This window comes from Primulina tabacum, chromosome 8 (genome assembly GCF_025594145.1).
Source record: "Primulina tabacum isolate GXHZ01 chromosome 8, ASM2559414v2, whole genome shotgun sequence".
NCBI classification, from domain to species: Eukaryota; Viridiplantae; Streptophyta; class Magnoliopsida; order Lamiales; family Gesneriaceae; genus Primulina; species Primulina tabacum.
The window spans coordinates 8023988-8038239 of NC_134557.1; the positions used below are offsets into that span (position 1 = coordinate 8023988).

At 35.4% G+C, this 14252-nt stretch overlaps 1 protein-coding gene across 2 annotated transcripts in view; it reads right to left on the reverse strand.

Moving 5' to 3' along the window:
* Positions 1-14252, reverse strand: part of LOC142553557 (DNA polymerase epsilon catalytic subunit A-like) — a 35629-nt gene extending 21377 nt beyond the window's left edge. The window contains exons 1-29 of one of the 2 annotated variants that reach the window (XM_075663896.1): positions 14022-14252; positions 13861-13926; positions 13712-13771; positions 13536-13631; positions 13182-13342; positions 12945-13033; positions 12621-12838; positions 11489-11575; positions 11282-11416; positions 10587-10709; positions 10009-10092; positions 8742-8906; positions 8176-8352; positions 7526-7639; positions 5841-5945; positions 5001-5119; positions 4759-4900; positions 4580-4674; positions 4317-4422; positions 4149-4228; positions 3880-4056; positions 3566-3650; positions 3335-3415; positions 3049-3192; positions 2615-2710; positions 1984-2184; positions 748-802; positions 498-640; positions 11-420 (exon numbers count right to left, since the gene is read on the reverse strand). In XM_075663896.1, the coding sequence (XP_075520011.1) occupies positions 11-420; positions 498-640; positions 748-802; positions 1984-2184; positions 2615-2710; positions 3049-3192; positions 3335-3415; positions 3566-3650; positions 3880-4056; positions 4149-4228; positions 4317-4422; positions 4580-4674; positions 4759-4900; positions 5001-5119; positions 5841-5945; positions 7526-7639; positions 8176-8352; positions 8742-8906; positions 10009-10092; positions 10587-10709; positions 11282-11416; positions 11489-11575; positions 12621-12838; positions 12945-13033; positions 13182-13342; positions 13536-13631; positions 13712-13771; positions 13861-13926; positions 14022-14183 (3776 nt within the window). In that variant the 5' untranslated portion in view covers positions 14184-14252. Of the gene's footprint in view, positions 1-10; positions 421-497; positions 641-747; positions 803-1983; positions 2185-2614; positions 2711-3048; positions 3193-3334; positions 3416-3565; positions 3651-3879; positions 4057-4148; positions 4229-4316; positions 4423-4579; positions 4675-4758; positions 4901-5000; positions 5120-5840; positions 5946-7525; positions 7640-8175; positions 8353-8741; positions 8907-10008; positions 10093-10586; positions 10710-11281; positions 11417-11488; positions 11576-12620; positions 12839-12944; positions 13034-13181; positions 13343-13535; positions 13632-13711; positions 13772-13860; positions 13927-14021 lie in introns of those variants that run through there. The other variant, XM_075663898.1, reaches the window with a different exon arrangement.

Sequence of the window (14252 nt, forward strand, 5' to 3'; positions counted from 1 at the left end):
GGAGGAGTACCTTTGACGCTTCCTTTTCTCTCGTGTCTCTCTCCACTTTCTTTTCCTTAATTCCAGCCAACCTAGATAATCTTCATTGCTGTCAATATTCTCCTCTAAATCATTTTGAAACAATTGTTTTAAGTGGGATCGACTTGTGTTGACTTGATATGGTTTGTCATTGACTCCATAAGTGCAAACAATAGGTTGCGGCCCAACAAGAGATGTTTTTTCAGCTTTTCTAAAGTCTTCCATGTCTTTAACATTATCACTCTTATCCGCAAAGGGATCATTATTCGTTCTCAAGGCCTCATCCCTCTTTTGCGAACTGAAAATATCAATCAACTTTCGTTGGCGAAATTTTTCCTCTTTTTCACGAACCTTTTTGTGCAACCAATCAGGATGAACCACCCTTGGTACAGGATTTGCAACCTGACAAATGAGCAACTCCACATGAGGAACCAGAAAATTTCAGTAAGTGATAATCAATTAATAAGCAGCATCTCCACCTTCTGCATTGCAGCGGGAATCGTTATAATCTTTTGAATTGCAGAACTAAGCCTTAGTTTGTAATAGGACCAATCAATAATGGACCGAATACCAACTTCTGATGAGACTTTGCACCACTTTTTCACATAGAACTTCATAATTTCTGAAAGGCCACAGTGAATCTTGTGAAGGAAACATTATCATACATAACTTGATGCATGTAGCAACCGTTGAAGAAAAAATTACAAGAAAGCTGCTACGAAAGCTCACCAGCTTCAGTTTCAAAAATCGCAACAGGAACAGCACGCTCACTTACTGGGGTCCCCTGCTCAATGTAGGATGAAATAGCCTTAAGGTTCAAAAAATGGATTGAAAAAGAAGAAATCACGAGTGAAAGAATATCAAAGTCTACTTGAAGAAAAGTATTGAGATAGAGCATAAATAACACAAGAAACATGAAATTGAAAATGTCAGACAAGTATTGTAAGGTATCAGTAATACAGCAATGTCCTGGGATAGAGCACAAATAACACAAGAAACATGAAATTGACGAATGTCAGGCAAGTATTATGAGGTTACAGTAATACGACAATGTCTAATACCAATAGTCCACGTCATTCATATCTTCCAGGTGTAAAAAGTTATAAAAGTGACACTTCATATGTCCTGTTCTGAATTGAATGCACGAGTCATTTTTTCATAATATTTTAACATCCTAGTTGAAAAGCCACTTGGCGCCAAAACAGCCAAGCACTAAATTTATTATACACCCAAGAACTCCCCAACAATATGAGATTCGTTCAAACACATTTCTATTTGACAAACAACATATAAGTTTAAAAATTAAAAGAATCAAATTTTGATGAATGAGGCAGCGTTTCTCACTTGTCAAAATACTATTGGATAAAGTATTAGTCTTTCCGTCTAAATTTATTCTTCAACATCCAACCCAAAGCTACTTTTAAATAACCATTTCCTACTAGACCAAACAAATAACTTGATGTTATCGTGTCTAGATCAACTTTTTTGTATTTTACTGAAAGTTCAAAATGGCAATAAATTTTTTGGTAATATTGAATTAAAGTAAGAAGTGTTGGGGTTATAAAAATTATTAAAGAAAAAAGATAATCTTTTAATTATCTTAATTAATTGCGTTTTTTATTCTTCTAAAAGTAAATAATATATATTTTCGAACAAATAGGGGTGAGAAAGTAATTAGAAACTAACTTTGGGAGAGGTTGTCGACTTTTTTCCAAAACTCACTAATGTCATTGAGATTCCCCAAATGAAACTCAGAGCGGTATATTGGAATTCTACTGCAAACGAACTTGCAAATATTTTCTTGAGACAACCGAATTTTATTCCATACCATAAAAAAAAACTTTTGAATGATTGATACTTGGTGACAATTCCAATCAAGTACTTTGATAGGCAATTATTTAGTTCGACACTTTGGAATCTAGAAGCAGAAAGCCTTTCGCTTACTACAGTCAGATAATTTCATACCTTAGGCTCACGTGCAACTATATACTGGCAGCGCAATCCTTTATCTTTAACCATAGCATCCCCAAGAAAATCTGCAAGGCGTTTCGCAGTGGTCACCGCACATGACTTCTGTTCGCCATAGTCTGCCAAAGACTTGCTCATTGTGCTTGATTCGGATATAAAATCTAGTAATTCACTGTCTGCAATGTCTTGTCCTTGATTCTGAATTTATGAAAGATTTGGATTATAAGTAGCAGTGTAACTTCGCTGTTAAAAACGTTTTTCAATAACTGATGCAATTGATTCACTGACGATTACAAAGATTGCACTTACAATTTTTAAAATCGAATATTTTCTCATTGAAGCGTATCAAACTGTTGGATCATTTTACTATATACTTCATGAAATTCTACTGTACACTACTATACACGCTCAAACCTAATTCCTTTCACATAAAATTCCCAATGATATACAGAATGTACAGAGGAAAAAGAGTAGATAGAGGTACTCAATTAAAGTTCCAGCCACTTTAAAGGAGATAATTATATTTAAATGGTACTTGAAAACAAAACTAGTACTGATTAGCGCATAATTTTGCAGACATTTGAAATCAGAAAACTAACAAAAACTCAAGTAAGACTAAGCAACATACGTCAAGAAGATCAAGCCAACGATTTGCAACAGAAGCAACAACTGAATAGCATTCCTCCAATGTTTCTCCATGTAGAAACTTATCGAATAGCTCAGCCTGCAAGAGAACAATGAAAGTGACGCATGGAAAAAAAACATATTACTCTAATTTATATGCCAAAAATACATTATAATAATTGCATGGTTCTTGGTGGCAATTCATATAATAAAATTCTGGCTCCTAGCCCCCAGCTCCACTATTTAGACCATTTTTTTTGGAAAAACAGTAAGTCAAGTGGCGTCCACGGCTGAAATCAAGGACTTTCTACAAAAAAAGTAAGTTAGAAGCCCGCTGTCTCACTTATCTCAACAGTTACAACTAACAAAATGATACTTTTTGATGCAGTAAAAATTTCACTTCAGTTTCGAGAAAGGGATAAGTATTCACGGGACTACCTGGAAAACTTTGATGAGCTTTAGCTCACCTCTTCGTTTGATCTCAAAACCTTTCAGTTCTGCCAGGGTACCATCATCATTAAAAACAGCATAACGCTTTTTTATCAATATCCCTTCTTCCTTGGAAGCTGGAAGAATCATTGCCTAAATTCATGTTTAAGAACATCGAGATTAATACACAAGGCTCAAAAATTTATATTAACAAAGAAACCAGTCAATCAGAGTGTCAATCACATGAAAGATTAAAATAGTTTGTGATTGCATGAGTGAGGTGCATATGCAATACCTTGTACGGACCATCAATTTCAAACTCAATTGAGCACTCACTATGTGTCGTGTATGTCTTGCGCAAAGAATCTTGTAGTGTCTGCAAGAAACATTAGTTCTTAGTTTCTCATCTGCATGATTTTTTTATATTTTTTTATGCACAAAACTTAAGACAAGCCACTAAAGTTCAGAATCATAATTAATCTGAGGATGGATGATACAGAAATGTAACAAAGGTTCATTAGCCAACCTGGTATTGATCGTTGGTATTGTTCCTAGCTACATCAACATTAAGCATGACACAAGGATATGATATGGTCAACTTCTTTGAGTCTCTGATGCATAAATTTCACAGAATATCATCAGCATCTCTTGATAACATTAAAACAAATGGAAAATATGTTTATTGTCTAGAAGTACCTTACTAAATTTTATACTACGACATGCCCACAATTATTTAAATGCACAATGATTGAAGAATCAAGCACATTTGGCTTTAAAATATAAAAACAACAATATTATCTCCACGAAGAAAAAAACAACAAAAGAAGGGAAAAAATATACTTGGACTTGAATGTGTAGTTCTCAGGGAATGAACCAGGTAATGCACACCAGATACCATCTGTGTCTAATTCCAATGGCCTTCCTATTCTTTCAACTAGCAAACGAGCATTCTGAATGATTTTTGCACCAGTATATGTCACAACTCCAGCCATTTCCATCGAGTACCATCTTGCACCCCTGTAAGTTTAAAAAATTTACTAATATATGTATGCCAAAAATATTTCCTGGACAGATAAAAAGTACAAAAGATGATCGTTCACAGTACACACTTGCGCATCACATATCCATAAAAGGAGTTGAGGATGCACTTATGAGCCAGTTGCAACGAATCATAGACGACAACCATGTCCTGTAAAAGTTGAAAATCCTTCTACTTAATTTCCTCACAACAATGTCACTTTTTCTCTACATAGGAGAGGAGAGAGAGGAAGAGATACTTGTGCTTCCTGTATTTTAATAGAATTCCCACTGGCCTTTGCTTCAGATAGCTTTCCCTTCCAAACTTTATTGAGGCCTTTGTATTCATACCTTCTATCTCGAAAACTTTAGCAGGGAGTGACAGAGAGAGGAAAATTACTAATGAGACCACTTAGCATGAGTTTGTCAACTTAAATTACGAAACTTTAGCAGTTTTCTTTGGACAATAGGTTTGAAAATATGTATTATACCCCAAAGGAGTGATGACACTCTAGATGCTTACCTGCGAACAGTATCAACATAAAAAGGGTTTTCGCGCATGCAGATCCCTGCTTCACGGAGTTCAGTAACGGGCTTATCAAGTACTCTTTTGTATGCCTGGGAAAAGGAAAGAACAACCGTGTGAATTTTATCCCAGACACTTGTTTCACTTAAGATAAAAGAGGCAGAAGAACAGTTAACCTTTTGGCAATATTTCTTCAGCCGCTCTTTGAGCTTCGCTTGTTGGTCTGATTTGGGTAGCTCAAGGAAAGATTTCGATAATTGACCATTCATGGTATCGACAAGCTCAGACTCGATTTGTCTCTTAAGATGATGGTAGTCACTGCAGTCATGTTAATGCCAAAAACTTGATGAATATATATATTTCAGTAGAATTCTCACATCAAATGTCGCGAAGGCGGTAGATAAACATGAAATCCAACCTCCTCTTAGCCGTATATGTTTCCCCACGCCAAACCCACTCAAGCTTCCGAAGGCAGTTTTTGCCTGGACGATTAAAATCACATGCAGTGCATACTTCATCCGTAACTATTGATGGTGGCTAGAAATAGGAAGGACATGCTCAAGTTAATAGTACAAAAGTCTGAAATTTTATCTTCATCAGTAACTAAATTTTTCTAATGATGAATTAATTAAGAAAAAATGTCAGTGAAAGTGAATTATTTGAGAATGGAATTAATATGAAGAAAACAGCAAAAAATAAATAATTCAAATCTACGCACGCTATTCTGAAAGATCACATTTGTACTACCCAATTCAAAAGAAGCCCCGACATAACTTTATTGTGTCTAATCAAACATGAAGTCCAATTCAACAATAGCATAAGAAATATTACAATTAAATGCTATCCTATAGTGCAAACTAAAAGTTTAAAACCATTTACAAATAAAAGAGAATTCAGAGTTTGAAAATTCAGAAGATGGCTCACTTGCAAAGAATCGAAAAACATCTAGACAACAATTTGATTACTAGCTAAAGAACACAAAGCTAGGATTCTGTTATATCATTTAGGTTTATGTTCTTTCTACGTATAAGTATCAATAATCAACACTCTATTTCATTACTGGCTAACAAGACATTACATGATTTTATTGGTACACAACAGAGGGACTGAACCCCCAAATAGGTCATAGTATTATAAAACCGTAATGAGTCTTGATTTTACACGTCAGCCAACGTTAATATCCTCCTTAATGTAAATAATACTTAATATCCACGATAGATAATGTTTCATTAGAGGAGATACACCAGAGGAAGAGTACCTGAAGCCTATTTGTCAAAATGATGTTTGGATACATTGCAGCAACGTCAAGATGATAAATGAGAGGACACTCTTCACGTATAGGTTCATCTCGTAAAGTCATAAGCTGCATGTTGATGTGCAGAAGAAATAAAAGTTTGCAAGTTGAATGACATGTCATTTACACGTGCTAAGCAAATTGGTTCACAGAAAACTTTTGGTATGGTTCAAATAAATCAGCTTTTATACATGCCAGTCAGAAAATCACATAAAGCATAATAATGCAATGATCAATATGCAAGTCGGCGTAGCGGGAAGACAGATATAATAATATACTTAATGAGGTATTGCGATATGCCTGCATCCTCGAGTTGAGAAAGATAAGTGCAACCCTATTAGTCATCTATAATTTTCTCTATTTCTCATAGCCAGGCTTCGCATCCAACAGATTGAGCATGCAGTACACACAAAAATATTCCAAGTTCTATTAGTTTTATCACTACTTTTCCAGGAGCCGCCTGCCTTACCTACTTGGTTAAATTTGTACATGAATTAAGATGGTGAAGGGAGATAGATATAACACAGAAGAGCTTTGTGGTCCTATGACACTGCTTATGTTCAAATATACATACCCAAAGGGCTCAATGATTGCAATTTTACTTATTTTAAATTTAAAAAAATACTACAATAGAGTGATGGACAATTATAGCTTTGTGTGATTGATTTGCCATACATGGAAATTGGAATCACCCTAAGAAAATAGGTTATTAAAGAGGAAGGATATCTGAAATATAAGTTGGTCCATAAATTATTCCGTAACCCTCGTAGACAGGGAGCATCAATTACTCCAGAACCCAACCAACGCATGCATTCATGTGGTGTGAACCCCTTGCTAGGCCAACCCATCCTGTGGTAGCAAGTGCTTCTTTAGATAGCATCAGAGCATGACCCGGGTGTATGTCAAAAGGCCTGCTCTGAGGAGTCCATATACACGAGGGAGTATATTAATCGGGTCCATATCACAAATGCATAAAATCAAATCACATATTCACATAATCTTAACAGTACCAAATGTTATGACCAACAAGCCCCTCTAAAATCGAATATGAAAGGAAGTGTTTTGCTTGAAACTGAAGTGATTTTGAGGAAAAAAATAAGGATTTGTACTTCAGGTGACCGACAACTTACGTCTGCTACTCAGAATTAATAAGGAAACATACATCATGCCCTGTGCTATAATGTATGTAACATGCAAACAAAGATATAAAATTAAATGAATAAGCATTGTGAATGTCGATGAAATAAAAGTAAAGAAGGCCCATAAATGCTTCTATACCAAGCTAAAATATCATCAAAATGCAATGAGAATATATAGGCATAACACACTAGAATGCCCAAGTGGCACAGGAACTTTAACTTTTCTTTCTACTTTAAATCCCAATGGTGATCTCCATGGATGCGTGAACAATTACAACAAGTGTCAGTAATCAAAGGAAGAAATCTACAAAATCAAAAAAAAATCTTTATAATCTTAACAATATTATTTTGATTGTTAACAATTGCCGACTTCAAAATGCCGTATGTTCAATATGGCCAAAAAGCATGCAATATGAAAACAAGCAAAGTATAAACATATATAAGCCAAGTATTAGAGAGCCAACCAAAAATGCTTTGAGTTATGAAGGGTTTATGAAGGTCAACACGTACCTTCTCCATGATGGAATTCTTCACCTCATCATAATTTAAAACTGATTCCAGGTTCATTTTTCCCTCCACTCTAATAGCATATTGCAGGTCACGGTCTAGGTTGTCAAGCAGTTGCTGTAGGATAAAGTATTCCAACTGTTAGGACTTAGGAAAACATAAATCTGGGAAAATAGAAAGCACGGAAGCTGTTAAAGCCTGCATTCCCTTCAAACAAATTACCAGAAGACGTGAAGAGGTAATTATAGAAAAACTGTTTCCAACATAAAAGCTGCAGCCCTCAACAAAACATGGTGGAAAAAGTTCCAGAATAAACCCAGATACGGTGATTCTTGAAGAGTATTACAGTAAGTTTACACTATAAAAATCCAGTGGATAAGATATAGTCTGGTGTAAGGACCAGCCATTTGAGAATGAGAAGATAGACAAACAAAACACATTGTACATAAAGTACCTTTATCACCACTAGAAAATGCAAAAGATAAATAAGTTTCATAAATATATCATTTTTAAAACTATTTACATATATTTTAAATTTTCATAATCGAGCCTACGAGAAATATCAAGAACCTTTGATAGATGTGAACTTCAAACTAGTAGTTCAATCACAATAGAATTTTGAATATCCATCGTAGAGGCGACGCGAAACATACTTTGTATGCTGTTGGATCAAGTTTAAAACTAGTTGGAAGATCAGATCTGAAAACACCACTTTCCAAGCATTCCACATGTCCTCCAATATAAGTCTCACTTTCGAGAAGATGATTATTGAAGAACTTCTCAGGATCAGATTGGTGTTTGTTAGGACAAATTACATTTGCTTTGTTCGCCTGCAAGAATCATAAACACAAAAATAACTGATGTTTCAGTAAACAGAATTTAGGAAGGACTGGAGAGGTCAGAGGATTCTTATTCTGTTGTATATTTGCATTTTGCCATATTTTATTTCCTTTTCTCCTTTCCTTTTTCCCCTTCTGGGGTGTTTGGTGAGGATAGGAGGTTGGAGAAGGCAAAATCATAAAAAGAGCAGTGAATAAATAGAAAAAATATTGATGCCTTAAGGATTTCAACTTGTAGTACAGCGAGGTAGATTTTATTCTAGACCCAACTCATTCATAAATAAGTTCAAGCAAACCAAGATTTCCCAAGTATCAGGAAAAAAGGCAATATAAAAAGGTTTGACACAGAGATTCAATTGTATAGCATGTCAATTATCCACCTGAACCATGAGGAGCATTTCACAGAGAGTCCCACTTCCTTTCCTTAGAACCTCATCTGGTGGCATGGGTATTATAGTAGCAAGGGAGAAAATGAAGGGGTGAACATAAGTCATGTACAGGTAGTAAGTTGCAACAGCATCGGATACAGAATAAGATGCCATCATCTGCATGGTCATAGCAAATAGTAAGAATTTTGAGATCAGCTGGAGTATCCTCACATATCTTGCGATATGAATTAACTAAATGTAAAAAATGCCAATCAGATATCATCAAGTAACTAAATTTGAAGAATTGGCTATTAAAAATATAAAAAGATGGGAAGGCACTAATTTTGACACATCATTCTTGATGAGATATGCTGGCAACCAAAAACATAAGAGGATTTTTTCCAATTCAATGCTTCAATCCTAATATGAGAGGTAAAACCCAATAATCAATAAACCGTGTCCCAAGGCAGTTTATCTGCGCACTTAGTTCAAGCAGTGTTTTGACTCCCCAATTAAATTGATCAACCTAAAATATCAGGAGGCTGGAAATCTGTGAACTTTACAAGTACTCATTAAGACAGAAAATCTGATCACTGAGAAAAGTGCCGGAGTGGACCAACATGAACTGGGCATATACTGTGGACAGTTGCTGTTAATTCTGTCACGAGGAAACCATTGTAGATCCAAATCTTGCTCAAACAGATCTTTTGCAATTAGCATTTCTTATAAAACTGTGATTTTCTGTCATCAACTCTTCAATTCAAATTTTGCATGAAATTCTCATGTTCACAGCATCTGAGTGTTAAGTATGAATTTGAAAGTTTAAGATATTGTACCATAAGAAAACCCATCTTTTGAATTGGAGTAGATATTATGTATGAGAAGATAATGTTCTTGCAACCTTAAAAGGAGGACTCCTACTAAACATAAGTTATAAGCAGTCAACAAACACTGGTTCTACAAACTACAAGTTGCTACATTCGCCTTTGATTCAATGAAATCTAAGAATCATTAGTTAAAACATAGCCCCTTCAAAAGCTAACATAAATACATCAACTTTTACCAGTATCTGCTTGCCCTATTACTCTTATGGTACAAGCATTGAGTACTTCTGTTCCTTAACCAAAATCATGAACTTGAGACATTATCCTGCCCGACTTAATATTACTAACATCGTCAGATTATAATGCAGAGTCCTCCACTCAAGTACTTAATCATCATTGAAACTCTCAATGAAAAAACGCCAATATGTCAACTTCCGTTGTCGAACCAATCATACCTGGGGCCTTTCCTTGGCGAATCGAACCATATCCTCAGGATTGACCTCCAACGGATCATAACCTAATTTTGCCTTGGTAACAGCCTGCAATATAGAAAAGTGGTGTATAAATAACTTGCTCACCGACACAACAAGAAATCATGCAATCTCACTAGACCCACTGATGAATCCAGAAATGCTTGATTGTTAATTATCAGAAAAAATGAATTGTTATTTATACCTATACTGTCGGCTGCACCAAGAACGGACACCTCAAAGGTTTAGCTTTTTTCGATTAAAAATATCAGTTTCTACAGTTTGTTACTTTAAACTTTAGGTATGACATTCTGTTGATATTACGATTAAGAAGGAAATGTTGTAGAATAAGTGCTTCAAAAATTATATTGGCAGTCTCAAGGAAAAATTTTAGAATAAACATTTAATTACAAAGAAGAGGAAATGAAAGCCATAATCACCGGGAGAAACATCTTCTATTTTGTAACTTAAGAAAACTAGTTCTGTTTACCATTAAAAGCACGAGGATATATGAAGTAAGCTCTTAAACCCAGCAATCAGGAGTTCATGGAGCAAAATTGTACCTTCAACCCCTGGCTGCCTTGGGGAAGATAACTGTCGCGCTTCACCCATGCAAAACAATCCAGATGGCAGGCAAATTTGGCTCGACATTCGCCTTGATTTGTATCACACTGAAATCCAAGTTCCTGTGGTTTGAAAGTGAAACAGAGATTTTTAAATAAACAAAATACAAGTTAAAATTTCATCTGCATTGGAAAAATAATTCAGGATGCAGTCCGTGGACTAAATTTATACTGTATTAACTAAATCAGCATTCTCAAATGTCTGACAAAACTGAAATGTAGACAAGCTAATGAGAATAAGTATCTGGAGTCGTTGAGACTTGATCTGATAAGAAAATGCAGTTAACGTTAAGACAATATAACCAAAAAAAATAACAGTTTTCATATTTCCGTCAAAAATGTTAATTATTTTTACGGATTAGACAGAGAGCCGCAAAGGTGAAAAATAGCATTTCATAGTATTCAATTTTACTAAGCACGAGGGTACAGACCCAGAAACATGTAAAGTGATGGAAAACTACCCATCCTGTGACTACAAAAATAGCTTGGAGCTTAAATCATGATGTTCCCAACTTTATAAGGACGGTCAACTTTGCCATGGAAAATTTAGAACTTAAAAGGTAGTCTGGACACTTATGATAAAGGAACTTCAATCGACAAGGCACTTGATTTGGTGGTGTAAATAGGTTACATACCTCATTCATCTTGTAACCATGATGAGCTGCTCTCCTTTCCAAGAATGGCCAGTCAAAAAAGTCTCCGTTGTATGTGACATATATCCCAGGCTTTACATCTTGCATATGGGCAAACCACAGCCTCAGAAGTCCTTTCTGTAATAAAATAAAAGTAGAAATTTAATGTCTTTAAGAAAAAATAGCATGTATGAGAAGCACAATATTTACCTCATCTTTCACATTTGTCACTTTAAAATACCCTTCAAATTCTGGTTTCGGCGTATACTCCAAATCCTCAATATCATGACCAACACACTGTGCAGCAACAAAATGACACTCATAAACTATAATGTCATCAGACAATTTGATTAAGTGACATGCATCAAATATTACAAAAAAGAATAACAAATTTTAACTGTCGCATCAATAACTTTGAAGTTTTGATTGTAGAATTCATGAAAGTATCACCGGGGGATAAAGAACTCATATCAGCATAGATGCAATTATTTAGTATTTGCCTGACCTTTGAAATGTAAATATTCATGTCATTGACTCAAAAACTCAAATAGTTACACCATTGACCATCCATTGTTATTACTTTGGTGAATAGGAAAATATCAATGTATACCTCTTAGAAGGACTAGAAAAATTCAAAACATAACCTGTGCAAGAAGATTTTGCTTTTGGGATCCATTTTACATACATTATTTCAAAGTTAATAAACGTCCAAACTCCAAGGGCACTTGTGGTTATGCTGAAAGTGTTGCAAAGCTCGCCTTTGGCCCTAAAAACAAGCTAAGGCCCGATGACACACCTTGGCCGTAAAGATGCATCGTGGCATGCCTTGAAAGTTAAAACCCATAGAATTAATTAATAACTAAATCAATAAATAATTCAACGTATGGGCATAAGTTGATACTTTTTATGTAAGCATCTTTCATTCATATTCCGGATCCATTATACTTTTGTGGTGAATTAAATTAATTCATTTATCTTATATTATAGTACAGTAGTTTATGAGCCAGCTATTTAGGTCCTAAATGTTATGCCTTAACATGCTTTGTTTCAATGAGGGACATGCCTGCCTTGCACCTAATGCTCTGTGCCTAATCTCTATGGTACCATGCACCTTGCGCCTCTAATAACCATGTCCAAGTTCATCCTTTGACTTCTAAATGTTTGTACAAAAAGCAGATGTGCATCCTAGAAAAGACCAACTTTTGTTAAAAAATAAAGAGAAAATATTATACAGTTCAATCAAATAACCTGGGAGAATATTATGTAAAAGAATGGACTCCAGAAATAATTGTTAATAACAGTGGTTCTTCAAAGCAACAGAATCATCTTCTGTTCTGTTTACCTCTCTATTAATGATGAGGTACCCTTGACCATCAACCATGTACGAAATCATCATGATTGAATCATATTCAGCATCTGGAAATTTTAAAGGGAGCTTTGTCGTCTCAATATCAAAAGCACAGAGATGAACTTCTGCACGTTGCAACAGATCCGATCTCCTTTCCATTGCAACACCAGCACAAGAAACACTGACATCAAACCACTGCCCACATCTTACATCTAAATTACGAGAACAACAGAATGAGGTAGAAGAATATAATGGTGATTATAAATTTATAGAAAGAATGAATATGATCCCCAAAACTTATTTGCAGAAAGTAATCACCATTGTCAATGGCAAAGCGAACATGGTATGGCACATCGTACTCGCGAAGATCAATAATGCAGTCCATGGAATCTTGTGGTCGTTGTTTGCTAAAAATCAGTTAGAAATTCAGAAAATAAGTTCTAACCAATAATTATGCTAGATGATCTTAGCACAACTGTAAACTATCAACAAGGACGATGAGATTATTGATTATAAATAAAAACCACAAGTAGTTGTTCAACAGTAGCAGACTACCTTTTCCCTGTCAATATAGATTCATAAGCATCCTCGGCAACCAACTTTGCTTTGTTTCTTTCGACTACATGGATTAGATCATTTTTCACTTGTATCAATTGTTGAACAGTGTCAAAAAAGATCTTTAAATAACATTTGTGCAAGCCAGACAGATGATTTTTCTGCAACAAATAATAATGCATCAGAAAATAATATTTTGAGAAAACTAGATGGCGCATACTGAATATCTGGACATGAAGACAAAGGGCCAGTAAATAAGGATGAAGGAATTCAACTTATTTGATAAGTCTAGTGGCATAAAGCACCAAGAAAACAGCGCTTGAATGGAGTTCTACCAAGAAAATGGTGCCTCACCAGATCAAGATCTTCTTTCTCCACAATTTCAATGTCTGCAATTTGACCTTCGTAACGCCTTTTCAAATAAGCCTCTACGTCCATTTCCATCTTATCCTATAATCACATAAACGCTCAAGTGTGGCAAAAGGATCATTCAATCCAATTTTTTGATACTCAAATCGGATTTCACTCACCTTGGTGGCAGCAAAAAAGTACGGCCGGAACCTATATTTTGCCTTAAATGTTGAACCATCCTAGAGTTAAAGATACAAACATCAAACAAATAAGTGAAACAATACTTCCAAGTCAAACAACGATGGAACTGATCTCTACAGAAAATTACCTGACAAACAAAATAAAGATCAACACAACTATACACTTTACGTGTCTCCTGATCCTCCCAAGAAGACTAACAATACAAAACCACGTCAAAATTTGGAAATTAAAACCGAAGCAACCCGTATAAGAAAAAATGGAGAATTGGGGGAAGAATATGAAACTAACAGAAGCGAAAGTAAGAAGCCATCCGAGGCGTTTGTCTCCTTCAGTGAAGAGATTGAAGCCGAGTTTGGATTCAAGCTGCTCCTCCGCGTTAAGTATCAGCTTCTGCTTTTTTGAAATTCGAGTATCCTTCCTATCTCTCCTCCGATAATCGCCGGCATTCATCTTTTCCACCAAAAGATCAGTACCTGGTGAGGGAAATGGATGCGAATTTGGGAGGAAGTCGGGCAGTAG